This window comes from Ziziphus jujuba, chromosome 12 (genome assembly GCF_031755915.1).
Source record: "Ziziphus jujuba cultivar Dongzao chromosome 12, ASM3175591v1".
In the NCBI taxonomy this organism is placed as follows: Eukaryota; Viridiplantae; Streptophyta; class Magnoliopsida; order Rosales; family Rhamnaceae; genus Ziziphus; species Ziziphus jujuba.
The window spans coordinates 15,809,576-15,836,667 of NC_083390.1; the positions used below are offsets into that span (position 1 = coordinate 15,809,576).

A 27,092-nucleotide genomic window follows, 5' to 3' on the forward strand; every position below is an offset into this window, starting at 1 on the left:
CTAAGAATGTATTTGATTGGTAAAAATATGACTTGTTTAATTTAAATGTAGGCTAATATATGTCTACATGGAATTCCATGAAAGTCCAATAACATACAACTGCATGACATAAAATCTGAAAGCTTATTATGTTTAAGCCGTCTATTTCTTGATGAACAACTTCCATCAGCCTTTTGCACAGTATAAAGCATAGACTCATCATCTTCAAATGTACAACCTAAGAAATACGCAGAATTTTCAAATAACTCATCTTGAAAAATTCTAAAATTTTTCTTTGTGTATATTTTTACCAATTGTGTCTCCATTGGGCATATAGTTTTCAACTTTGGTTGCTCATTCACATCAATATGATCTGCAACTAAATCATCATGTCTTTGATTATTAAAATCTCTATTAAAGCATACAATAAAGTCCATCAATGAATTTTTGTTTGATATGTACCATTTGAAAAATTCATATGAACTTTTTGCTCTTTGACTGCTCAATATTCCTGCATTGAAGATATGATTAAAATAAATAGGAACCCACTTATTGCAGATTCCATACATTTGGCTCAATCATATATTACCTTCCACATGAACATTCTTCAACAACTCAGCCCAACTAGGTTCAAACTCTTCAACAGTCTTAGCATTAAAAATGATATTTTTGAACCAATGATAGTTATCCCTGATAAACTATTGTATTCATCTTCTCTAAAAATTTATTCAAAATATGCCAGATACAGTATTGATGACAAGTTGATGGAAGAACTTAAGCAATGACCTTAGTCATTGCAGGATCTTGATCTGTAATAATCAAATTGATTGAATAACCAAATAAAAGATTCGGTTTTTCCACCACTTAACAAAGCACATCCAAAAATAACAATTTGACCATGATGGGTTACTCCTCCCAATGAAGCAAATATCATAATGTATTTATTTGTGTTGTAAGTTGTGTCAAACACTACTACATCACCAAAGAAATGATACGATCTACTTGCAAAAGGATCTATCCAGAAGCATCTAACAAGCTTGCTTTCTTCATTGAGTTCAAACTTAAAGTAAAAGGTTGGATTTTTTTTTCTTCCTCAAAAGAAAAAAATTCAATTAACAATTCTGCATTATTATCTTTTTTATCATCTCTCACTCTCTGTCCATAGTTTCTTATATCTTTCTCAACACATCTGATATTTTGAGGACCACCAGCTTCTATTTTCAGCACCTTTATTTGTTAACACATTGGAATATTTGCTTCTAATAACTGTTAGCTTAAAACTCTTTTTGCAGTTGATACAACTCTATGAGATCTTAACAAACGTATCTTGCTTGAAGTAGCAAGTACATGGTTATGCTCTTCTACAAATTGACTAACAATTCAATTTGGTCCTGTTTGACTCTTAACCACTGTCATGTAAGCTTTGCAGTCAACTCAAACTAATCCTCAATTCCTTTCACATGATCTTTGAACTGTATATTTTTCTTACTTCCGATAATGTTCATTCGTCTCTCCTTCCTTAAAACATGCAAATTATTTATATATTAGCTCATTTGTTCTTTTTTTTCTCTTACTACTACTCGTTCTTGCACTAAATTCATATTCTCTTACATATGCATTGTAAATTTGGAAAGCCTCTTCAATTGCTTGAAAATATTGTTTAACCTTTGGCTTTCTTTGTTCTACAACTTGTGGAGTGTACAATTGAGTTTTAGCCTCATTGACATGTTGCTACAAGCAAATTTAGCTTATGTCATTCACATAGCTCTATGTTTATTCAAGAAATACAATGGCAAAAAAATCCAAACAATTCAAAGCAACCAAAACATTCCGATAGAATTATATGAACTGATATGAAATTAAAAATTTAGTACAGTAAATATCACACCAATGGTCAAATGTCATCATCTGTTTCACAGAGCTATGATATCCATAGTAAATTTGATTATGACTAGGTTTTCTAGCTTTCTCTTTTTGTTTCTCCTCTTTATGCTTTTTTCCTTTTTACCTTTACTGTGTCTCACTCAGTTATGCTTTATCTCCTCCAGCAATTCACGTTCGTTGTTTATTCTATCAGAAAAGCTAGCCAAAGCTTTTTGAATTTACATTTTTCAAGAGAATAAAATTTTTTTAAAAAAATAAATTTCAATTCTTTCAATATATCTAAACAACCTTTACACAGTTAAGAAGGAGATTTCCATGTGGTACTGCAATTCAATATACTTCCATAAGCAGCATTTTCAATATGTTTACTGTACTAAATTTTTAATTTTATATCAGGTCATCATGTAAATTTGCATTTCAAATTTTTTATTTTATATGAGTTAAGAGGGAGATTTCAATGTGGTATTGCAATTCCATAGCATTTACACTCATTCTTTCTTCTTGCAAAATTACTTTTCTGCGTTCATATTTTGTAGGCATATTACAAATTTAAGCAGCATTTACACAGAACATATCTAAGCATTTTACAAATCGGAAAAAAAAAAAAAAACATATCTAAGCAAATCGAAAAACAAAGAGTGAGAGAGGAAGAGAAGGAACCTAAAGGTGCTAGAGTGCCTGAGGCAAGCTGTTGGGCAGCAGAGAAGGAACTTGAAAGTGGGTGAGCTGTTGGAGCTGGTTTAGGGATTTAGAAAAGAAAGGAAGAGAGGAACACTACTAGAGCTGCTGGGCAACAGAGAAGGAAGAAAATGCTGTGTTTTCTTTTTTTTTTTTTTTTTGGAAAATGGGTGCCAACGTACCACTTCATTAAAACACAGAAATGGACATGGGTTTTGTTTTGTTTTTGTTTTTGTTTTTTTTTTCCCCCTCAAAATAGGTGCCAATGTGCCGTTTCATTAAATGGGGAAAAGGAAATGGATGTCCATGTCCTTTCCATGTGGTGCGGACGGGTCATCTTCATAGCACTTCTGACACTTATATATATATATATATATATATATTTAAATTTGTTTTTAAAAGATAATTTTAAAATTATGATAATATATATAGAGTAAATAATATTGTGTATATATATATATATTCATACCATATTTTTAGTAAATAATAAAAAATACAAAATACAAAAACAATGATAAAGAATACTGTATGTATATATATAAATTAAAGTACATAAATTTCATATACTTATAAGAAAACATTAATTTATATAAAAAGATTTTTATTAGTTTTTATGTTTAATTTATTGCAAAATAATAAGATTTTATATACAGTAATTGATAATGAGATTAATCTCCTTATTTTATTATATAATAAAAGATATACTTTTTATTAAATATATTTCACATTAAAATTCTATACACTAATACATATTCATATATGTATAAGTAATAAATGAAATTTCAATATTCTGATATATAGATTTCAATTATAAGATTGATATCCTTAAAATATATGTAACTATAAATAAATTAATAATGAGATTGAGTTCCTTGTTTGGTTTCTTTTTTAAATTTTAGATGATAAGGAAAAAAATATGTATGTAATAAAAGATTTTTTATTATTAAAATATTTGACATAATAATTTCATAAACTAATACATATTCATATATGGATATGTAACAAATATAATTTTATTATAAAAAATAAGAATAAAATATAATAACTAATAATGAGATTTATCTTTTTACCAAGAAATTTATGATAAAGAATGTATTTTTTTAATATTTTTCAAAAAATATTTAAGTTGTGCTTATATATATATATATATATATATATATATATTTATATGTTAAAAAAAATTAAAATATATATATATACACACTTATATATCTTATTCTGTTATAAAAACAAATTATTTGATTTTATTCTATTAGCAATTAATATATATTTTTATTATTATATTAGATGGATGGTTTAGAAGATCGGATTTTGATCAAATATATTCAGGTCAATGAGGAAGATCTTGGAGATCATTACTCAAGAATGCAACTATTACCCTTTTTAAATTATATATATATATATATATTATTACAATATTATATAATATTATATTATCTACATAATATATTAATAATAAAATATATTAATGATGCTCATCTATATCATAATGTATAAGTCGATACATGTAATAGTGAAACTATATATATATATATATATACCTCTTTTTAAATTCAAATTATTATTAATTAGGTTATAATAATAATAATAAAAACAACAATAATAATAAATATAATTAAATTATCTTATAAGGATTTAACATTGAAAAATTAGTTATTTACAAAGAATCAAAAAATATATTTGAATTTATATTTCATAGATAGAAATATTATATAAATAAATTTGAATTTAAATTAAATTATATAAATACATTTGAATTTAAATTTAAATTTGAATTTTACAGATGAAAAAAATTAAATATGTAAACATTTTTTACTTTGAATTCTTTAAATAATTTAACTTATATGGTAACAATGCTGTATAAAAATAATAATAATAATAATAATAATAAATAATTAAATTACATTATGAGTATTTAATATGTATAAATTAATTATTTGCAATAAATCAAAAAATATATTTGAATTTGAATTTTATAGATGGAAATATTATTTAAATATATTTGAATTTGAATTAAATTACATAAATGCATTTGAATTTGAATTTAAATTTAATAGATAGAAAAAATTAGATAGGAATATTTCATAGATAAAAAAATTATATAGGTAAATATTTTTTAATTTAAATTCTATGATTGAATATTATTATATATAGAGGTCAAATTTTTATAGTATATATTGAAAAAAAAATTCAAATATACTTATTAGTAATAAAACATTTAAAAAAGTTTTCAAATATAATTAATTATTATAGATTATTTTTAAAATCATTTAGTTACGTGTGCCATACATCGTACGGGATGGATGCTAATATTATATATAACAATGCCACTCCACAAAAAAATAACAAGAATAATAATAATAATAATGAATCTAAATGATCAATTAGCCACGATATTCCAAAGTTTTGATTTTTGACCCACGACACATTCTATGACGTTGTTGAATATGTTGTTTTATAACTGGGTTATGGAGTTCATTGTTGCTTTATAATAAACTATTATGTGCCTTCGTCCTAACAATTCTTTTCTTTACAGTTGATGGCAGAGGAAAGGGGCTTATGAGTAGATGTTAAGGCTTTAAGGGCTTGAACAATGCCATAAATTAGGCAAGAGAAACATCAAGGGAATGCTTAAAATAAGTTATTGAGTTTTCCTTTGTCACTTAATTTTATGTATCTACACCTAGTAACCATGTCTTTGAATAAGGTGTTGGTTAATTACTTTTTATGTGTCTACACCTAGCAACCATGCCTTTGAATAAGGTGTTGGTCAATTACTGATGTTAATTTTTTGCAGCAAGTTGATGATGCTATAGTTGTGGCACCGATACTACCTCAGTAGTATGCACAAGAAGAAAATGGTTGCAACAGATGTTTTCTTCAAATTTATTGGTGTACATTCTTTCATATTCAATTCTACATTTGATTGTTTATTAAAATTTTTACAATGAGCTTTTCAGTTCAAGAATACCAGCTAGATAGGAACCTTCTTTAAATCTCATTAGTTTTATTTTTGTTAGCACACTTATCTGCTATCCCCTTGAAATTTTTAAGGTATTTTAGTCAGATGATCACTTATAAGGATAGAAATCTTAGAATCAAGTGAATTTCATGGAAAACTAAGAATTTCTCTTCTCTTTTCATAAGCTGTTTGTTTTCTGCTGGTTTGGTTCGCAGCATGTTTTTATGATGATGGTTGTTGATGCATAATGTTCAGTCCTACATATTTCTGTGCCACGAATGATTGTTTTAGCTTTTTACACTACGAGATTGTAAGCCCAAAACCATATCCTAGTTTAAGCATTGCAATCAGCAAAATGCACACAGGATGGTGGGCTTGGTGCATTTTATTCCAGCCTTTTATCTACATTGATTGGAATGCTTCCCTACAGCACATGTTACTATTTCATCCACAAGACAATGAAGAAGTCTTACTGTCAAACAAACAAAGAGAAGGCTCTAAATCGTCTAGATGCTCTTAACTCCCATAACGCCGGGAGGACTACACTGTATTTATATATATATATATATTTTTTTTTTTTTTCTGGAGGGAGAAATGAGGCAAGTTGGAAGATAATTTTCGTAGTTTTGACCAATAAATTCATTGGGAGGGTGTCAAGAGATAAAGTTACTCAGATCTTTTGTACCACTAACAAAATGGTGTTCTTCATGCACCACTATCAATATAATTTTTGGAATTTTTGTTCATTTTTGCACTTTTTTATTGTGTGTACTGAATGATTGGAAATTAAGAATTGCTGTGATACTTAATTGTGTTCTAGGATCATATTCCTGTTAATTAGAATGTTAGACGATATTAAATGGTGAAATGGTTAATCTACATTTTGAAGTATGTCATTCTTCTGTTCCATGTTTACTTATAAATCTATAAAATATATAAAAGAAGACAGATATGTACCATGTTTCAGCATATCCTTCTTTCAAATTTCTTCCAAAAGTATTTTTTTATTTATTTATTTATTATTCATAATTCTACCTTTTATGGATGAAACCAAATTTATATAAAATTAATTTTTAACATAAATATCAAATAATTGATAAAATTATATATGATAATAATTTTGAAATAAATTTAAAATAAGTGAAATATTTGATTTTATCTTATTTACCAAATATATATTTTTACCCTTTTAAAATTATATATATATATATATATATATATATATATTATTATTATTATTATCTATATATTGATATAATCTATAAAAGTGAGAAAGTCAAAAAAAAAAAAAATTTGTCATGTTTCATCCTCATGTTCATTTTGTTCCCTCCAAAACCATTAAAAAAATTAAAAATCAAAAATAAAATTACCTTAAAAATTCTACAATCTTAAAATCATTATCATATATTTCTTTATATTTATGTTATTTCCTTTCAAAAGCATTATAAATAATTAAAGTTCAGAAATAAAATTGTCATATACGATATTGCAAAAATATTATATATATTTTCACAAATAATTTATATAAATAATATTTCCAAAATAAAAATTATACAATCTTCGTGAAATTTGGAATAAAAAAATTTATCTTAATTTTTGAAAATTTCCATAATATGTGGGAATGAAGATTTTATTTTTAGTGATGTAATAAGACATTTTTATTATTAAAGATATTTCATACAAAAACTTTATATACTAATACATATTCATATATGGATATGTAATAAAATTTTATTATAAAATAATAAAATTAATATATAGTAATTACGAATGAAATTAATCTCTTTATCAGAAGTTTAAAATGGATAATGTATTTTTTTCAATATTTTCCAAAAAGTACTTAGAATGTACTTATATATATGTATATATACACACAGGGATATTTTATGGTACAAGCCATCCGCATGGGGATCCACATCAAAGTCGACACTTTTTGAAAACAAGTGTTGGCTTTGTCATGTATGTATACACAACGTACACAGCAAAATCGATATTTTTTTTTCAAAACTGTCGGTTTTTTGTGCGGTCGGTATTTGAACAGTCCACACCGTAGAATTACTCTATACACACATATGATAAGATTTAATTAAAATGGAGCAATATAAATTCAATTTTATATAAAAGATGTATTTCATATTTAAAAGTATAACTGAATACTTACAATGTAATAAAAATTGAGACTAATGACCATTATTTTCATTTGTGATTATGATTGAGTTAATTTTTGTGATGCTATTCAACCTCGATTCTTAATTGCTATTACAGGTTGATTTTATTTTATTAACAAGAATGATAACATTATTAAATAATTATTCTACTATTTAATTATTTTTTATAATTATATTATTATATTTTTAAATATAAAAATTGATAAATTCAATCTAGAATGATAATTATTAAATTAAAAAATTAATAATTATCTATAATTTTAATATTTAATATTCAATATTAAATTATCTAAAATCTACTATTTAATATAAAATAAAATTAAAGATTTTTTATAAATATGTTAAGGCATAATTTTTATTAATCATAAATATATATATTCGTACAAGGTTTAACTAATATTTACAAGATAAAATATTCTATATATAATATAAATAATTGTAAATAGAAACAATGAATTATCAAATTCAATGAAAATAATTATTTTATCAAAAACATTTTAAAATCTATATAAAAGGAAAGATTTTTAAAATTAAAAAAAAAAAAATATATATATATATACATATATATATTAGATAATAGAAGAGATATAGAGGATACTATTATTTTATTTAAATCGAATTATTTATCTAATCAAATTAAATATAAAAATTTAACATAAAAAAAATTAATTATTTATAAAGAATTAAAAAATATATTTGAATTTTAATTTTAATTCCATAGATGAAAAATATATATAAATACAGTTGAATTTGAATTAATTCATATAAATACATATGGATTTTAATATGAATTTGAATTTTATAGATGAAAAAAATAAATAGGTAAACATTTTTAATTGAATTACATAAATAATTTACCTTATAATGTAAAAATATATTTATAAGATAAATAATAATAATAATAATAATAATAATGATAAATAATTAAATTAAATTATGAATTTTTAATATATAGAAATTAATTATTCTCAAGGAACCAAAAAATATATTTGAATTGGAATTTGAATTTTATAGATAGAAAATATTATTTAAATACATTTGAATTTAAATTAAATTATATAAATGCATTTGAATTTGAAGTTAAATTCCATAGATAGAAAAATTAAATAGGAACATTTCATAGATGAAAAAACTATAGAGGTAATTTTTGAATTTGAATTCCATAATTGAATAGTATTATATATAAAAGTCAAATTTTTAATTTTTAACAAATTTTTATAATATAGATTAAAAAAAATTCAAATATACTTATTAGTAATAAAACTTTTAAATAAATTTTTAAATATAATTAATTATTATAGATTATATTTAACATTATTTATTATGGTTATATCATCTATTATAATTATAGTTATAATTATACGTGTTGTGTATTACAACGGGATGGATGCTAGTTAATAGAAAAACAGCACAAATAATAAAATCAAACATAACAGCACCAAAAAGATTTTATTATAATTATTTCTTAATTAATCTAGATCACCTACATCTAATCAATTATTGAGTCCTTCTATTAATATTCCCTCTTCGGTAAATGTTCTCTTAGGAAAGGTACCTATTATTTTTACTTTGGCTTTGCTGTTAAACCAGACTAGTTTTCTCATATTATTCTTTTGCTTGAGGCAATCTAGCTTATTATTAATTGAACAGAACCAAGTACTTATAATGGATCGAACTGAAACTATGGAACTGAGACACGATCATAAATATAAACGGGAAACTTAAAAGATAACTACCAAAAGCACTTAAAAAAGAATTTATGAATCATAGATCAAAAAAGTTATACATTAATCGTTTGTCTGCACATATACATACATAAATCTATATCCATAACATAAATCTATGCTGCACTACAGACGGCAGAACTTGATAGCCTGTCCGAGATTACAGGTGTTATCTTCCCTTGGACTTCCTCTGTTTCTCCAAAGCTTGAGTTTAGAAGAGGTATAAAGCTAGCTCTGAATTCATCATGAGGCTCAGACAATTTGCAAGATGAAGCCTGCACTGAATGGACAGACATTAGCTCTTCTTTATCTTCATCATCTCCTCTGCCCAATCCAGAACAAATAAATGGATGGCCCAGCAGCATATCAGCAGTGGGTCTATCATATGGACTTCTCATAAAACATTGCTTCAAGAAATCCTTAGCCTTTTTAGATAACCCATTTGGAATTTCAGGAAAATCCTCTGAAATCTTCTGCTTAAGCTCGCGATTTCCTTCCCAAGATTTCAAATCCCATGGATAAATTTTTCCAGTCAACATACATAGCACAATACAACCAAGAGCCCAAACGTCAGAGGGTTGGTCTTGGATACCAAAGTTCACTGCTTCAGGCGGTAAGTACATGAGAGTTCCTTTCACTTCGGAACTCCTGGTAAGCCCTTGAGCTGCCTTTGCAAGGCCAAAATCTGCAATCTTGGCCACAAAAGGAGTGGCAGAGGAGTTTTCTTGGGGGACAAGTAAAATGTTCTGCGGCTTCAAATCACAATGCACATAACCAGCTTCATGAATGCGTTTAATCCCTTTAAGAATTGATTCGGTAATCTTTTTTACTTGAGATTCAACCAACCCAACTCCTTCGGATGCTTTGGATTTTTCAATCAAATCCATCAGTGAACCTCCAGAAGCATACTCCAAGAACAAATTGATAATTATTTTACCCTTGTAACCCACTGTAACATCTTCCCCATAAAATCGGATGATGAACGGACAATCCTTGACAATCTGCAGAAGAATCTTCTCCTTAACAAGCTCAGAGCAAGAAGTGGCCTCCACCGATTTCACAGCCATAACAGGTGGAAAATCTTTGAAGCTTGAAGTGGGTTTGTTGTTGTAAGCCAGAAACACAGACCCAAAACCACCTTTGCCAATCATTGAACCTCTCACCCATGAACAGCCTTTGGAGCTAAGACTGTGCTCTTCTCTTATTCTCTTAGTATGAGGAAGATGAAGAAGGTTGCCCTTGTCTTCTTCTTCTTCTCTCGATCTCTTCATCATTTTTTTCTTTTTTCTGTTTTTTTTTTTTTTTTTTTTTTTTTTTTTTTTTTTTTTTTTTTTTTTTTTTTTTTTTACTACCCCGAACGATCACAAAACGCGTGAAAAAGAAAGAAAATAGGAAAGCGAGACTAAAACAAAAGAGAAAACGAAGAAAATTAGAAAGAGCAGAGAGAGAGAATGAAGTAGAAAAAAGAAAAGAGAGAGCAATCTATATATATAGATATGTAGAGAGAGAGAGAGAGATCGTACGAAGTAGAGCGGTTTCTGGGAAAGCCAACCGGCCGAGGTTGTTCTGTCGTCCAAGAAACAGGGATTATTTTTATTTTTTTTAATTATATACTATTTACCAAAAAATTTATATATACTGTTTTTAATATTTATTTTATTTTTTTCTTTAAAATAAAATAATTACATTATTTTATATATAGAAGTAGAAGAAATAGAGGACTACGAGTAGGACTAAAACTCAATTACCAATTTGTAGATTCACTCCTTTTTGTTTTTGTTTTTCATTTGTAATTTTTTTTTTTTTTCCTTTGGAGGTCGGTGGTCAACTCACTCGTTTGAAAAAAAAATTTTTTCTTTATCAGTTTGGGAATTAAAAAGAAATATATATACTGAACTGGTTTTTCATTTTTTTTTTAAAGGAAAAATTAATAATTTAAAATAATAAAAAAAAGATGGTTGATTTTTTTTTTTTTTTTTGGGGATAAAAATTTATGGGTATAAAATTAGAAATAAATATCATGTAAACTTCCACACTCATTAGAATTTCTTACTTTGTCTCCTCGGATATAGAATTTAAAGCTTTTGGAGTAAAATTATGTACAAATAAAAATAACACAGTAAAAAATTGTAGCATAACATAAGATGCAAATAAATAAAAATAAGACAGTAAAAATTACAATGTATACTTATACAGAGAGGAGGGGGTAGAACTTGGGTTTCAAGTTTCAATGGAGTTTGCAGTCAAACACAAAGGGTTTTTTACTGTTGCCAGCTGTTTTTTTCTCAATTTTGAAAATAACGGTCAAATAGAACATATAATGTGTGCGAAGTCCAAATGGCAAATCAGTAAATTGAACATGATTTGGGGATATTCTCTTGTTAACTGTCACTCTCTCACCGCCTTTCCATACCAACGGTCGCTACAACTACTCCTACTGCTTAGTTACTACTTTCTACTTGTCCTCTCTTTCTCTCTCTGTTCTGCTTTTGTTTTTCTTCTTCTTTTTCGTTCTCTATTTTCCTCCATTAACACCATTTTCTTCTTCTTCTTCTTCTTCTTCTTCTTCTTCTTCTTCTTCTTCTTCTTCTTCTTCTTTTTCTTCTTCTTGGTTCTGAATTGCCCATCTAGGGTTTAGATCGACGGTCATGGCAGAAACCCATGAAAATTGTGAGCGACTTTATCTTCTTGCTTGTGTGTGTGATCTTGAGTCCAAGAAATTGGAGTACCCATTACCAGTTACAATTAATTTCCCAAAGAAGCCTAGGTCTCTGTCTCTGTCTCTCAGGAGGAGGCCCACAAGATTCCCCAGTCCTCAATCACCACCATCACCGGATCATCAACTTGCTTCAAATTTGAAGGTTTCTGCTACGCTTCTTGGAAAAAGATGTTTCTTTCAACAAGTTGATAATGCTGATCAACTTAACTCCAGCAGCAAGAAACAGAGGAAACAGAGTAAGATGACCACCAAACAACAGGATCTCAACCTCAATGCTAACCTTCAAATTCAAAACCCCCACTTGCCTAGCAACTTTCTTGATCATATCAAAGCTTTGGGTGGTTCTGATGTTAAGCTTGTCATTGAGAAAAAGCTTACCAACACTGATTTGGACATTGGTAACCATCGGTTCTCTATGCCTTTGAGTATGATCCACTCTGAATTTCTCACTAAAGATGAGAAGGAGTCTCTCACCATCAAGATCGGTAAACATCTTATGGGCATTGATGTTTTGCTTTGGGATCCTTTTCTTGATCACAATACCAAACTTTGCTTGAAGAAGTGGGATTTTACCAAAACCTCCAGCTCTTACATGTTGATTGAAAACTGGAATTATGTTGCTGACAGGAACGATTTGAGAGCTGATATGATGGTCCAGATGTGGTCTTTCCGAGTCAACTCAAAACTTTGTTTTGCCCTGGTTTATTAAGTTTAAGAATAATCCAATTTTTTTTTTTTCTTTTTTTTTTCCACGGACAGATTCAATGGTGGTGTTGAATTTGTACAGATCAATTCTGTGTAGTTGAAATCTTGTTTATTTCGTATTTTAGTTTACCATTTGAGTAAATACATTAATTTTTCATCTTGGCTTAGTTGTATATATTAAATACATTTATATATTAAAAAGACAGATTTTACAATTTTCTTTCCTAGAATTTTTTTTAAAAAAAAAAAAATAAACAACATTTGCATGTGAGAGCTGATACCGTTTATATATTAGATAAGAAACTCAAAAGAAAATGAAAAATATGCCAAAGTTGGATTTCTTTTTTTTCTTTGGTCCTTTATCTATCCGAGTCTTCAATGGTTGGGATTTGATTTGTGTATGCGTCTCTGTGTTGCTCATCTAATAACAAGGAATTGGTTATTTAAAAAAATGAATAAATATAACAATAAATTGGATAGAAATCTAATTAATTACAGTTTCTACTATTAAACTCGGTGGATATGAGTTTGTTCAATAATTTTACAGCTGCACTTTAGGAGAAAACCAAGTTTCACAAAATATCTATCAGACTCATTCATTTATCAAATGCTAAACAATTTCACAGTCTTATATACCGTTAAACCAAAACATACAAAAAAAATCCCGCTAACGCTAAGCATTGGCTTTCCGTTTGCCTTACATGAGTGTCTAAAAGCATACAAATCTTACATATTCTGTTCTTTGAGTAGCTTCCCTGCCAAATTAATAAGAATTTAATTAATATGGCAACCTTGAAAGTTAAGCAGGTACAGCATAAATTTACAACTCATCAATGGTGCTGGTTAGGAAAACCTAATACAAGAATGGAAGTCTTAAATTTTCAGATTAAATTGATGAACCCATACTGCAAAGTTTGCAGCTTGATCATGCAGCTCCTGGAAGTGGGAAACTCTCCATTGAACTTCAAAGCAAACCACATGGTTTAGGATGTTCTACGGTTTAAAGCTCGGTGGAAGTATGAATGTAGAGAAGGTTCTTTGAGCAGGAGAATGCAGAAACATATAAACAACCAAATGCATCAACTTATGTCGCTTCCAAGAATTTTTGCTTCTTCATTCTACAAACTGCCTCCCCTGTTATTACAAGCTCAATTCTTGATAATTCGAGGCAATGCCACACCTATCTCTAGGAGCAATGGCAGTTTGAAATCTTCTCACACCCAAAAACCAGTGCCTTCTTTACAAGTTCAATCCCCTGCAGTAGCCTTGGATGTGTCTGTGGTCTCATTAGTTACTGCAATAATAATGAGACATTAGAATTGGCAATAGAGGTTTTCATTCTCCTAAGAAATTATGACAACTTTGATAACAAATGCACAAGACCAATTCCTCAAATTTTGAAATGGAAGATGATAAGGAAAATAACTGTTATACGCAATGAGGGACATATTTATTTTCCAAGCAATTTCTAATAACACATATGCATCTACAATAGTTTCAACAGCTATATCTCAATCAAAGCTTATTTTCAGAGTCTAGAATTCATGTAATTATTGTGCAAAATCACAAAGTGCATATTAACCAGCATAGTAAAGTGTGAACCTAGAATTTTATTCTTGTGACCTCACAGAAAAAGTATTAAAGTGCATACAATCAACACCAATAATGCAATACAAGAAAAACAAGCAAGAAAGCTGAAACCAAGGCATATATGCTTCAAAAACATGACAAAAGTCCAAGGAAAAATGGAAAACCAATAAACCTGAAACCAGAATTTGCAACAAGAATAGGCCGTATATCCAAGTGCTATTTGAAGTAGCATTATAAATATTGAACAGACCATAGTACACAAAAAACAAAAAAACAAAATAAATAAATAAATAAAATCACCACAGTTACAAAGGAATTCAGGATATTTGAAGATGATTCAACTCTAACACATAAACACATTGTATCTACATATTAATACCATTCAAAAGACAAATAATACTGTTTAAAGATAGAAAGCTCATAGATGAAATAAAGTTTCCAGTTTCACGAAAATAATGTAATGGAGTTTTGGCCATAAAAGCAAATGAAATGTTAATACATTAAGCCTCCAAAAATCAAACCATTCCACAGAAGAAAGTTTCTGTAATCAAACCTTGAACCCATCATATTCTTGCAAGAGGGATTTTTTTATGGTAAATTATCAATCCGCCTTTTAATTGTCTATCTTCACAGGTTCATCATTCTCATCCTCATCTTCATTTTCATCCTCTCCAGAAAACATGACCTGAAACACCATCATATTAAATATACAACAAACCTGCTGATAATTTTGATCTCTAACAATGTAGGAGTAACACAGATAGATATATATTGCAGAAGTGCAACAGTGAGCATATTTGTAGGCTTGTTATGGGGCCCAAACCATGTTTTTGATTTCAGGTTCGCACAATGTTTTCAGCACAGGGTATCTTACAATAGCAATTCTCAGGTTAGGCTTGTTGTAGGGCCGAAACCATGTTATTGATTTCAGCAGCACACAATGTTTTCAGCACATGGTACCCTATAATAGCACTTTTCAAATTACAACTATCTTTATGATTGGCAATGAACCTTTTTGACACGTTTGGTAAAGATTTTATAGGGATGAAGGCCCACAACCAAAAACTTTTATCATGAGGGCAAAGAAGGCTGTCACTAATTGTACTTACAAGGTTACCTTATAGGCTGACCCTTCCACTCCTTGTTACAAGAAGGATGCAATATCTACAAGCGCTTCATATCCATGTACAAACAGAATGACTTCAGTAATCTTATCATCTTCCACAATTAAGTCAGATTATTCAGTTTTATCTTCTTCGTATAGTCTATAATTTTCTTCACTTTATTCCAAAATGCAAGTTGGTTTCGACCTCCAACATTCCTATATTGAAAATATATTTGCATTGGCTGTCTCCTACACTGAAAATAGAAAACCATCTATGTTTTTTCCTTGAATGAGCAGGGCTTTTATATCACAATGATCTTTTGTCTTTCTATGTCAGTAATCGGTTCTTCAACCCTATTTCTATCCAAACTAAGTGATTCTTTATCTTCCCCACAAAGATAAATTCTCAAACTAGGGATTTGAAGTAATATCATAATTACTGCAAGTGCAATCTGAAGATAAACTTCAGAAAGTGAAGAAGAGCTGTAGTGCACATTCAGCTGAAAATAGAGGTTTTTGGCATCGACAACCTATATGATAAACCAAAAAAATGATGACAATTCAGCGGTTACTAGCAGAGTAACCTATGATTGCTTACGGGAAACGGTGCATCACAAGCTCAGCTCTTATAAATCATATTGTAAAACTAATAATAATAATAATAATAAATATATCATTCTGTAGCAACATAACATCAAAGATCAAATTTTTAGTGTCAATGGCTGTTGTAAGGTATTTAGAAAAGCAAACCAGTGAGAATCAGAGTCATTCTTAAACCAAATGGTTCTGTACGCAGATTTGTGCCTCCAAAACCCACATTCAATTGCTAAACATAAAACAAAAATAAATGCGAAGACAGATGGTGCATTAATTTAATTTAAAATTATGTCAGGGAAGCCCTAGGCAGAATTCTATTCATTCTCCAAAACATGCCTGTTGTTGCAATGCCATGAATTCTATTGCACTATAATTATATAGATTTGCTACTACAGTCACACATCATCTAAAACAGAAAATACAAAAATTTAAGTGCAAGAATTATATAAAATTTTAGACTGCTGATTCCAAGAGCTACAAGGGTCTGCTAAACCAGTAGTCTTCAACAATATATGATCAAGTCTACAAACAGCAAACCAACAACTCCACAGCATTATTATCCAGTTTATGGAAATAATGTGACATCATCAATAATATGCATTTAAACGCTATTTTCTTTAGGTTGGGTTCCGAAAAGTGGGGTATTGCCAGAAGGGGTTGTTTTTTTTACAGTGTATGCAATTTATGCATGAGCCAAATATAGAATAAACTTCATATCCCATTCATTTATCAAAAAACTTCATGTCCCATTCATTTCTTGTCATATAAAAGCAGTAAAGAATTGAATAGAGTATGTTTTTATTAACCTTTGCTTTCTCTGAAAAAATTTCTCCAGTGCTTGGACCAAACTATGGTTGACAGTGAAACAAGCACACCCATTTGCAAGCTCAACCACCATTCTTCAACAAGCCCAAAAACCATCCCTATCATTTATCATTGCCCATCCGTAACATTTATCATTGCTCTTTCACACCAATCTTCTTCCCAGTTTGGGAAATCCCACAATAAGATAAAAGCATATAGAGAGCCTGTAAATGGGTTCAAAGAATTGAAACAGAGATGTTTTGGGGTAGCACCCAGATAGCTTGTGATGACGGTGACCCCGACTGAAACGTCGTCGTCTACCAATATTTTCTTCTTCGTCCTCCATTTCTGATACGGTTTTGAATTCTTCTTCCCGCCGGGATGCTACGACGCCGTTCAAGCAGGCAAAATATCTGGGCTTGTCTGGAGTGTTTGGGATCGATGTATATTTTTAAGAGACTGAAAACGAATTGGGTTTATCAGCCCAAATTGTAAGGGTCCGTATCAACCTCTATAGACCCCGAGCCCAACAAGTAGATATAATAAAAATATTTATAAAATTAACCTAATTTGTTTTTTTACTATTCTTGGCAATAACTTAAATTCCGTTTAAAATTAAAAATTAAAAAAAAAAAAAAAACTTAAATTGAATTTATTGATTAATACATGTGACATCTAATTAGACATGCAACTGTGTGCGAGGAAGAAAAGTAGTACCAATCGTCTTTTTTCTTTTATTACTCTTTTCTTGTTTATGCTCATCTTCTCATTCTTCTTGCTTTCCAAGATGCCACTCTTCCTTTTAATAGAGATACCTGTACCAAAAAAATTGAACAAACACGATGGTTAATAATATAAATTTCTATCATATTAAAATATCCATGGACAATACTGTACTGATAAAAGCAGTTCAACTTTTTGCATATCTCGTTAAGCTTTAAATTTCACCAAAACTGTTCTGTAACTTTCATGAAGTATACTGTACAAATACCATATCCAGAATACCGATAACTTCCAACACTAGGAAACATTATTTGCATGGGTTATTAATAAGGTCATTTTCCTATTCTTCTTGCTTCCTTAAACATGATTGTAGATAATATAACTTATTAAGCTACACTACTCTTAGTACTCCAACATTAAAATAAAATATCATTGGATAGTATTGCACTGTAAAAGCTGTTCAACTTTTATTACCTTAACTTATTAAGCTTTAAATTTCACCAAAACTGTTTTGTCACTTCCTCAGGTATGCTTTACATAAAATACATTTGAGAATGCAATCAAAACAGTAGCAAACACTGTTTGCAGAGAGGTTAGTGTACTCCAGCACGAATACTGTCCAAAACCGAGACTTTAAGACACTTTGAAGATGATTGCTTTCTAACTTGACTCCACCACTAAAAGCTCTTCTTTTAAGGAACAAAAAAGGTGCAAGGGAAAAAAAATTAAAAGAAACAAAAAAAGAACAAAAGACAGAATGTTGAAAACTAATCACCTCCACCGATTCCAATTTTTTCAAACTACAGAAATCACTCTTGTCTCCACAGTCCCTTCCCTTCTTCCATTCTAACTTTGCTCTGCTTTTCTCACTTCACCATCCTTTTCAGTTACTTCACCAAAACCCTATCCAAACAATGACAACTTCTTCACAAACCCATCAACTCATTATCCACATTTTCCTTTTCTTCCTCCTCCAAACTCTCTTCACCGCCGTCCATGGAAATCACAACCACGCCGTCCCAATCAACGGCACGTGCCACGAAACCTGCGGAAACATAGCGATGAAATACCCATTCGGCACAGGTTTCGGCTGTGGACACCCGGATTTCTCCAGATACATCAAATGCGATTCTGGATCGCTCCAATTCTCCACTGGTACCGGAATATACACCATTTCCGGCATCGATTACCCAAGCAACACCCTCATCGTCACCGACCCATTGATGTCCACCTGCTCTTCGATGCAAAACTCCGGCAGCTTCAGCCTCGACCGTACGAGCCCGTTCACCATAGCTGACGAGAACATCTTCGTCTTGCTGGGGTGCTCCACCACCTCGCCGGTGTTCGACGCGGACGAAGATCTGTGCGATACAGGGTCGGGTTTGCGGGTCTGCAGGGGATTGTACACTTGTAAAGGAGTTTCCGGAATTGGGTTGCAGCCCTATGCTCCGATTTCGACTTGCTGCGTTTACGATTCGCAACTGGGGCTGGTTTCGAGGGATTTCGCCATTGATCTTCCGAAGCTTCAGTGCTCGTCGTACACTTCGATTTACGAGTTTGGGGACGAAGGGGATCCGACGAAATGGAGATTTGGGATTCAGTTGCAGTATAACGATTCGTATTATACGAATGAATGCAAGAATTGCGAAGAGAGTCGTGGGATTTGTGGGTTTGCTGGTTTGGACCAGTCGTTTTCTTGTGTTTGTCCCAACGGCATGAATACCACTGTCAATTGCTTTGGACGAGGTTGGTTTTCATTTTTCATTTTTTTTTTCCCCTTTTTTTTTATTTTATCAAGAATTTTTTATTTTTTATTATTATTGTTTTGGACCTCTTAAGAAATTTTTTGTTTCTGAAATCTGAAATGGGTGGTTTTGAATTTTGATGTCAATAGGGTACGCCTTGAGTGGAACATTGGGACAAGAAATTCAAATTAAAATGAATATTGCAGGTATAATTGGCAAATTGGCAATGCCTTTTTTTTTTTTTTTTTACTTTTTTGTTTTCTATTTATGTTTAACACCTTTCAAATAAGTCTCTCTCTTTTTCTTTTTTTTCTTTTTCTAATACCTTTATCCAAAAACAGAACAGTTTCTTTTTATACTTCTTTAATTAAAAAAAAATATATTATTTTTTCCTACAATTTTCCACTATTGTTATTGTTGTTATTTTATGTTTTTTAATTTTTTTGGACCTTTATGACTAATTTGTGATGTTGAAGGTCACAGAATTTAACTTTAAATTTGGCCAAATAAAATTTAGCTTATGGGTTACAAATTATTTAATTTCTTTTTATGGGCATTGGAATGAATTGTATGTTATTGCATAAATATTTGCATTTTAATGGCATATCTACTTTCTTAAAGCACTAAAATAGCAGCTTTGAAGAATATACACGTTAATCTTTAACTTTCGTATGGAAATTTAGAATATAGTAATTTTCCAATCTTGTTATATATGCTTGTTATGCATGCACTTTTATGTGGAAAATTTTTCAGGGTTTTATGCTTGAATGGACCCTGATTTATACCAAATATTGTAAATTACCCCCATAACATAATATTAGCGTAGTTGTATCCATGAACTTAATTTCTAAAAATTGCCTTTGTGAGAACCAACTGTATATTTTTTTTCCTTTCTTGTTTCTAAGAAAAAAAAAATGATACAATATCAATTATTCAATTGAAGTATTATTATTTAGAAAGTTTATGGATATATATATATATATATATATATATATTTATGCTTAATATCATAATTAAATGGATAATGCAACATTAGACAGTTTTAATTTTTTTTAATTGAAAGCAACATTACACTTTTTCTTTTTTTTTCTTTTTTTTTGGAGAAAAAATATATTACACATAGTTGAGGATGCTAAAAACCCAAAATTTTATAGAGCTTGTTTTTTGACAGACCAAAGTTTAATAATTTATATGTAAAAAATATTATTGATATATATAATTGGCAGTTCTGATGATTTGGTAGTTATTAGATGAATTCGATTAGTGAGAAAATCTAATATGTTTCAAATGTTTACTTTGATTTAGGATTCTTGATCTTATGGGGATTAATATTCATTGGAAGCAGAGAAAAGGCTTTTTGAGAAGGTAACAAAACGTAAACGAGGATCAGCTTCAACGGCTGCAAGCAAACTAAACAACCCTTTCATGGTCTCAAAGAAAGTAGCAGCTAGCTAGCATGGTTTTGTCATCATTTTATTTGAATACTGATTTTTAAGATAATATTTACCTCGGATATTAATCTCAAAAGGATATGTTTCATGTCTTGGATTGCAGTTGTATTGAAGAATGTTAAATTCATAATGAAATTAATTTAATTTTATATCTGTTTTTTTTCATTTTGTGTATTTCATGATTTATGAATTCAATCTTTTATTTTTGATTCTTTAATTTTCCAATGTGGCATTGACTGTGACAATTCTGCATTGTGATTGCAAGATTGAAGGGCACGCCAATTGGGCATACTTGATACCAAATGTAGCACCAAATTTGCAATTGGTATTTGGTGCCAAATTTGTCATTAATAAAATTTTACATTAATTTAACATTGATTCCCACTTTTTATATAATATGTGGGTTCCATGACATTTAATAAATAAATTAACATTATTTTGTTAATGAAAAATAAATGATAATATTTGGTGGTTATTATTAAAAAATTAATTTCACTATTAAATTATAAAAATAACATTACCCAAAAAATACTTACCATTACAAATACTCTAAAATAAGATTGTAACAACAAATAGTAAAAAGTGTACGTTGTATTACTTTTATGTTCATTTTATACAGGGATAGAAGATTTCAATAGATAAGTTATAACTATAAATAAACAAAAACAAAACTAAATATAATTTAAAACAAAAAAAAATGTTGATTTTGACAAGAGAAAGATGTGGTTTCTGGAACCCACTGAGATGATTCAAGGTTAAATTAACATAATTATTAAGTTTATATATCAAAATAAATATTAAAAATCTTTATTTTATCATTTGTCTTCTGTTTATACAAATTGATCACATAAATGCATGGGCGAATCTAGATATGGTCTAGCAGGGATATTTTTTTTGGCCTTTTATTTTATTTCTTATATTTATATACATAATTACAATTAGAGCCGTAATTAAGTAATTGCGACCCCCCATTTATGCTCCCTACTTTTTTATCTGATTTTTCTAATATTTTTCTCCATTTATCCCTTTTTTTTTTCTTTTTTTTTCCCATTTCTCACTTGTCTTCCATCAAACTTGTTTTATTTAATATAATACTTATCTATAATTTCATTTTTTTACTTTTTTGATTATTATGTCCAATATAGCATTTAATTGCAATTATAATTAATTAATACATGCAATTAGTTAATAAAAAAATTCATTTAAATAAAACATAAAAAAATGTTTATTAATAATATATATCTACTTTACTTTGTTTGAATTAAAAAAAAGTTGAATTGTCAATTCTTTTATTTTACTCTTACAATTCTTCTATTAGTTTTTTTTTTAAATTATTATTTTCTCATTTTCAATTTACTTTGATTGATTTTTTTTTTTAAGAGTACATATATATTTAATTTTTTCTTGTACATAAATTTGTTATCAATCTATTATGATTGCGAAATCATATTTAACTCAAGCATGAAAAGCATATTTTTCATTAAAATAAAAAAATTTATTTCTTTAGTTTAAAGTATATTCTCATTATTTTAATTGCCTATAATGAAATCATGAAAATGCTGCCTTTTTTTATTTATTTAGTTTTGTACTTTAAGAAAAACATCAAATAAAAATTAGAAAACAACCATATGCTACTTTAGTAGCGTGCCACCGAATGCCACATTATAATATAGTCAATTAAGCTACGAGCATGCCTTCTTGAGTTTCAGCATTTTTTGGCAAATATCTAGTTCTTATGCATGTTAGATTCAGGTATCTTGTATTTTATCTTTATAATTTTCACTTTTTATTGGATTTTGTCTTTATAAATATCACTTTTTTCTTTTGTTTTCAACTCTCGCCCAATAAACACAACATTATTCCCCTTAGCCCAATATCTTGAGGACTTTGACATTATTTTTTCGTGGATATTAAAAGATAATATGCTGCGTAAGTACCAAAGTACATCTTTAATTAACATCTAAGCTTGCGTCGTGCACACGAATATTACTTGAAACTATGTTATGTTAATTTCTTTTGAATGATATGATTTGGAAAATGGATACAAAATACTGTGACATGATTATCCCTTATTTATTAGTGAGTCAAAATATACATATATCATCAAACTCCTAAGCTTTTATATATTAATTTGGACATCATAATTAGACTAGAAAAAAATGTCTTCAATAAAAGGATCCAAGCATCTTCATAATTAGACTAAAAAACGGTACTAAAGTGCAAATGTGTTTATTTTATTAATAAATTGGACGGACTGGAAAGAATATTAACAGTGTAAATTTTTACATAATTCAGGATGTAAAATGTTAAAAAAATAATACAAAATTCAAACTATAAAAAATGATATAGTTAAGATATAAACGTATCAATATTCTATTATACAAAACAGTTATATTATAAATTTTAGTATTTTTCTTTGTTTAAAATTGAAAACTTTTTATATCTAACTAATATAACTTAGTAGTTAAAAAATTTTGATATGAAGCTTTTGAACCAGTACTTGTTGGAAAGAAAACAAATAGTAAATTGAATCACATTTATAAATACCAAATACCAAACACCAAATAACAATAATAACATAATAAACAATACTGAAATACATTTGGTAGTAATAAAATAATTTTTATAATAATAATAAGAAAATATAGAGATTTGAGAAAAAGTATTTAGAAGGAAGAAGAGAGAATAATTGACTTTCTATTACTATGTGTTTCCAAATGAAAAAAATGCTCATATTTATAGAGCTCGGAGTAAAAGACGATTACAGATTGGATGATTTTTAGGAATAAAAATAATGATTTTGTGTAACTTAATAACAAGAAAAATATATGGTAGAAATCAATTTTTTTTTTTAACGTGTATAAACTAATAGATAAATAGGAAACTGTCTTTCACAAAATAACCAAAAATATACACATTAAAAAATATTATTTTATAGAAACTAATATACTAATAAAGTCCAACTCAATTAAAAAACTGAATTACAATTTTAAAAAAACAATTTAGATTTAGTCTTTTAATAAAATTCTTCTTCATGTATAAAATAATATTAATACTTTTTAAATCAATTATAACAGTACTGCCGTGTAAAATTTATTTTATTTTTTGCAAACTTGTAAATTTTAGTCTAATTAATATAATTTAGCAGTTAAAATATTCTAGTATAAAAATTTTAAAAAGAAGCTACACTATGTACAAATTTTATTAGATATTGGTGCGAATTCAATAGCGTAAAAGTTTTGAAAGTACTGGTATGGGCGGACGCAAATAGGATCGATGGCAAGTGTCATCCCTCAATTTTTTATTTCTTTTGTAAAATTATAATATTTTATACTTTATTTACTTACTTTTTGACCTTATTAGAATGGAAATCTACAATTGTGCCACCCCTCTCTTTCTTCTTACACCTTGAAGTGTTTGTCCGAATTTTATCCTTTTTGACCTTTTCCATTTCTTTTGTTGATTTGGACGTATTTTTATTTCATTTATATTATACATATGAACATAAATATAGAGATTTGTTGCTGAGTGAAAATCTTTGCATTTTATGGAGTGAGAATCGTGAAAAAAAGATTATCTTAATTTTATCTGAAATACCTGTAGAAATTTTTTTTGTAAGATTAATGAAACGGTGTGCATCCATTTACCAATAAAAAAAAAAAAACTGCAAAGATTTCTTTTCTTGATTTAATGAAACAGTGCGTGACATCCATTTTCAACCAAAAAAAAATGCAAAAAGAAAAAAGAAAAAAGAATAGAGAAGAACCCGCAGCTTCAGCTCCAGAATCCCTAAACAAGCTCCAGGTCCAATAGCTCAAGCTCACCCTCATACTTCTCTACTGCAAGCGTGTTCCTCTCCGCCGCCCAGCATCTTCAGCAATACAGCCACTTTCATGTTCCTTCTCTTCCTCTCTCACTCTGCAATTTTCAATCTAAATGCTTAGATTTTTTTTTTTTTTTTCTTGTTGAATGTTCAGAGATGAATACAGAAAGGAAAATAATGCTTAGATATGAACGCATAAAGGATTAATTTCACAGGATCTGACTGGTATGATTAATTTCATGTGTTTTTTTCTACTTTGATGCTGAATTTCCATTTCCATCCTTTTATTTCTCAAATTATTATTATTATTTTTGGGTATCACCAAACCGATTAAATGCTAATGATATACCAAAAGAAAGAATGCTTAATAGATAAGCAAACAATTGATTGGTTTTATGCTCTTTTGATCTTTCTATCGTAAGCATTATTGTACAATTGTTATTGATTCACTAGCATTTCTTCTTTGCTGGGTTTTTTTTTTTTTTTTTGGTTGAAAATAAGTGCCATGCACCGTTTCATTAAACCAAGAAAAGAAGTCTCTGCAATTTTTTTTTTTTTTTGGTAAATGGTTGTGCACCATTTTATTAATCTCACAAAAAAAATCTCTGTAGATACTTCAGATAAAGTTAACGGCGTCTCCTTCTCATGATTCTCACTCCATAAGGTGGGGATATTCTCACTTTGCAGCAAATCTTTATAAATATATACATACATATATATATATATTGGCTTATATACCATTTATCTCAAATTGAAACTATTTTATATGAGTATAATACTTATCCATGGTACTTATTTAATATAAACATATATTTTTCTATATTTAAAGTTTTTTGGTACATTTAGATAATAAAAAAAAATAATTAAAACAGCAACATATTAAATTTTTTTTTCTAATTTGAAATTTATTTTGGTTGATTAATTTCTAACAAATCCAATATATATATTTATACATATATTTCTTTTGCATCAATTTTTTTTTTAAATAACTTGTACTTAAGTTATTGTGAATAAAAAATTATATTTGCGAAGGTATTGAGATCATATTTTTCTATTTTTTATTAAAATAAAGAAATGTCTTCACTCCACTTGCTTGACTTTGTAACTACTCAAAATTTTTTTTTTTTTTTTAAACAATTTGATGACTACTCCAATTAGTTATACTGTAATAGAACAAATAATGTTGCACTATGTATGTATACGTATATATATATATATATATTTTATCCCACACATTTTTAAATAAAGTCTGTTTTATTTTTTTGGACTTGGCAATGCCTTTTTTTTTTTTTTTTTGGGGACTTCTTTTCTATTCTATATCGCACACGGTTTTAAATAAAGTCTTTTTTATATTTTTGGACTTGGCAATGCCATTTCTTTTTGGGACTTTTTTTCTATTCTACATCGCACACGGTTTTAAATGAACTCTATTTTATTTTTATTTTCTATCTAACAGAAAAAAAATCTCAAACTTTGCACAATTATTTTTTATTTTAAATGATTAAAGCACAGTACATTTTTATTCTTTTTAAGGTCAAAATCATTTTGTAGAGTGAGAACTTAATATTGAATATTAAAAATAAATACTTTTTTAATAAACATGCTTATATAGTAAACATGTACATTATGACACAATATTAATACTCTTAAAATGATATTTAACATTAAATTTTCATTTTACATATTAAATTTAATTCCAAAACCGTGTATATATATACGTACACATAGTAACACTTAAAATTGCAAATGGCGCCAATAAAATCGAGAAATAAAATAACTGAAAGTTCTATGCATTTCTTTATTACCTCCTTTGAATATTTCACCATGTTTGATGTTCTATGTGAAAGACTATTATTGTAGAGGTTTATTATTATATATTTTGGTAGTTACGATGGTATGGTATAATTATATTTGGATTAATTCAATCACTAATATATATATATATATATATTTTTTTTTTTTTCTTTCTTTGTTTTCATTTTTATATATATAGGTTTCTCGTTGTTATGGGGATTATTATTCATTGGCAGCAGATAATGAAGAGCTTCAAGAAACAAGCAGGGAATTGAAGCACCTTTCTAATTTCATGTTCTCAGTGAAAAAAGCAGCTTAATTGAATAGTGATTTTTAGATAATATTTACCAGGACATTGATGTTGGAGGCAACTGCAATTAATTACTGATTTTGTTTGTAGCTTTGTTAGAAATATGGATATGTCATGTCTTGGATCGTAGCTCTATCAATTTTTTTTTTTAAAAAAAGAAAAAATAATAATAAAAATAAAAGAAAAGAAAAGCTGAAGATGATATTGAACTTAATTTTATATTTAACTTTTATATGTGAATCATATTATATTCTTGAATTAACTCTCTTTTTTCTTTTATTTATATGTGGGATTGACGGTGACAAATTCTAAGGAAAAGAGCATAAAATCT

At 28.4% G+C, this 27,092-nt stretch overlaps 3 protein-coding genes and 1 long non-coding RNA gene across 5 annotated transcripts; 2 read left to right on the forward strand and 2 right to left on the reverse strand.

Moving 5' to 3' along the window:
• Positions 1-9,511: 9,511 nt before the first annotated feature.
• On the reverse strand, positions 9,512-10,546 carry LOC107428813 (mitogen-activated protein kinase kinase kinase 20). Its single transcript, XM_016039402.3, has one exon. The coding sequence runs from the start codon at positions 10,544-10,546 to the stop codon at positions 9,512-9,514; it is 1,035 nt and encodes a 344-aa protein (XP_015894888.3).
• Positions 10,547-11,940: 1,394 nt separating this feature from the next.
• Positions 11,941-12,976, forward strand: LOC107428814 (B3 domain-containing protein At2g31420). The gene has a single exon (XM_016039403.3). It carries the CDS (start codon positions 12,044-12,046, stop codon positions 12,821-12,823), a length of 780 nt encoding a protein of 259 aa, XP_015894889.3. The 5' UTR covers positions 11,941-12,043; the 3' UTR covers positions 12,824-12,976.
• Positions 12,977-13,418: 442 nt separating this feature from the next.
• LOC112493127 (uncharacterized) lies at positions 13,419-18,245 on the reverse strand. Of its 2 annotated transcripts, XR_009635019.1 has the most exons (5): positions 18,113-18,245; positions 17,633-17,730; positions 16,918-17,374; positions 14,963-15,094; positions 13,419-14,113 (listed from the first exon to the last, which is right to left on the reverse strand). It is a non-coding gene; the product is annotated as an uncharacterized LOC112493127 (long non-coding RNA). The 2 variants fall into 2 exon arrangements; XR_009635018.1 differs by having other exon boundaries at positions 16,918-17,730.
• A 100-nt stretch (positions 18,246-18,345) lies between these two features.
• LOC107429054 (uncharacterized) lies at positions 18,346-20,983 on the forward strand. Its single transcript, XM_016039690.4, has 3 exons — positions 18,346-19,384; positions 19,533-19,589; positions 20,689-20,983. The coding sequence occupies exons 1-3, from the start codon at positions 18,553-18,555 to the stop codon at positions 20,742-20,744; spliced, it is 945 nt and encodes a 314-aa protein (XP_015895176.3). The 5' UTR covers positions 18,346-18,552; the 3' UTR covers positions 20,745-20,983.
• The last annotated feature ends 6,109 nt before the right edge of the window (positions 20,984-27,092 follow it).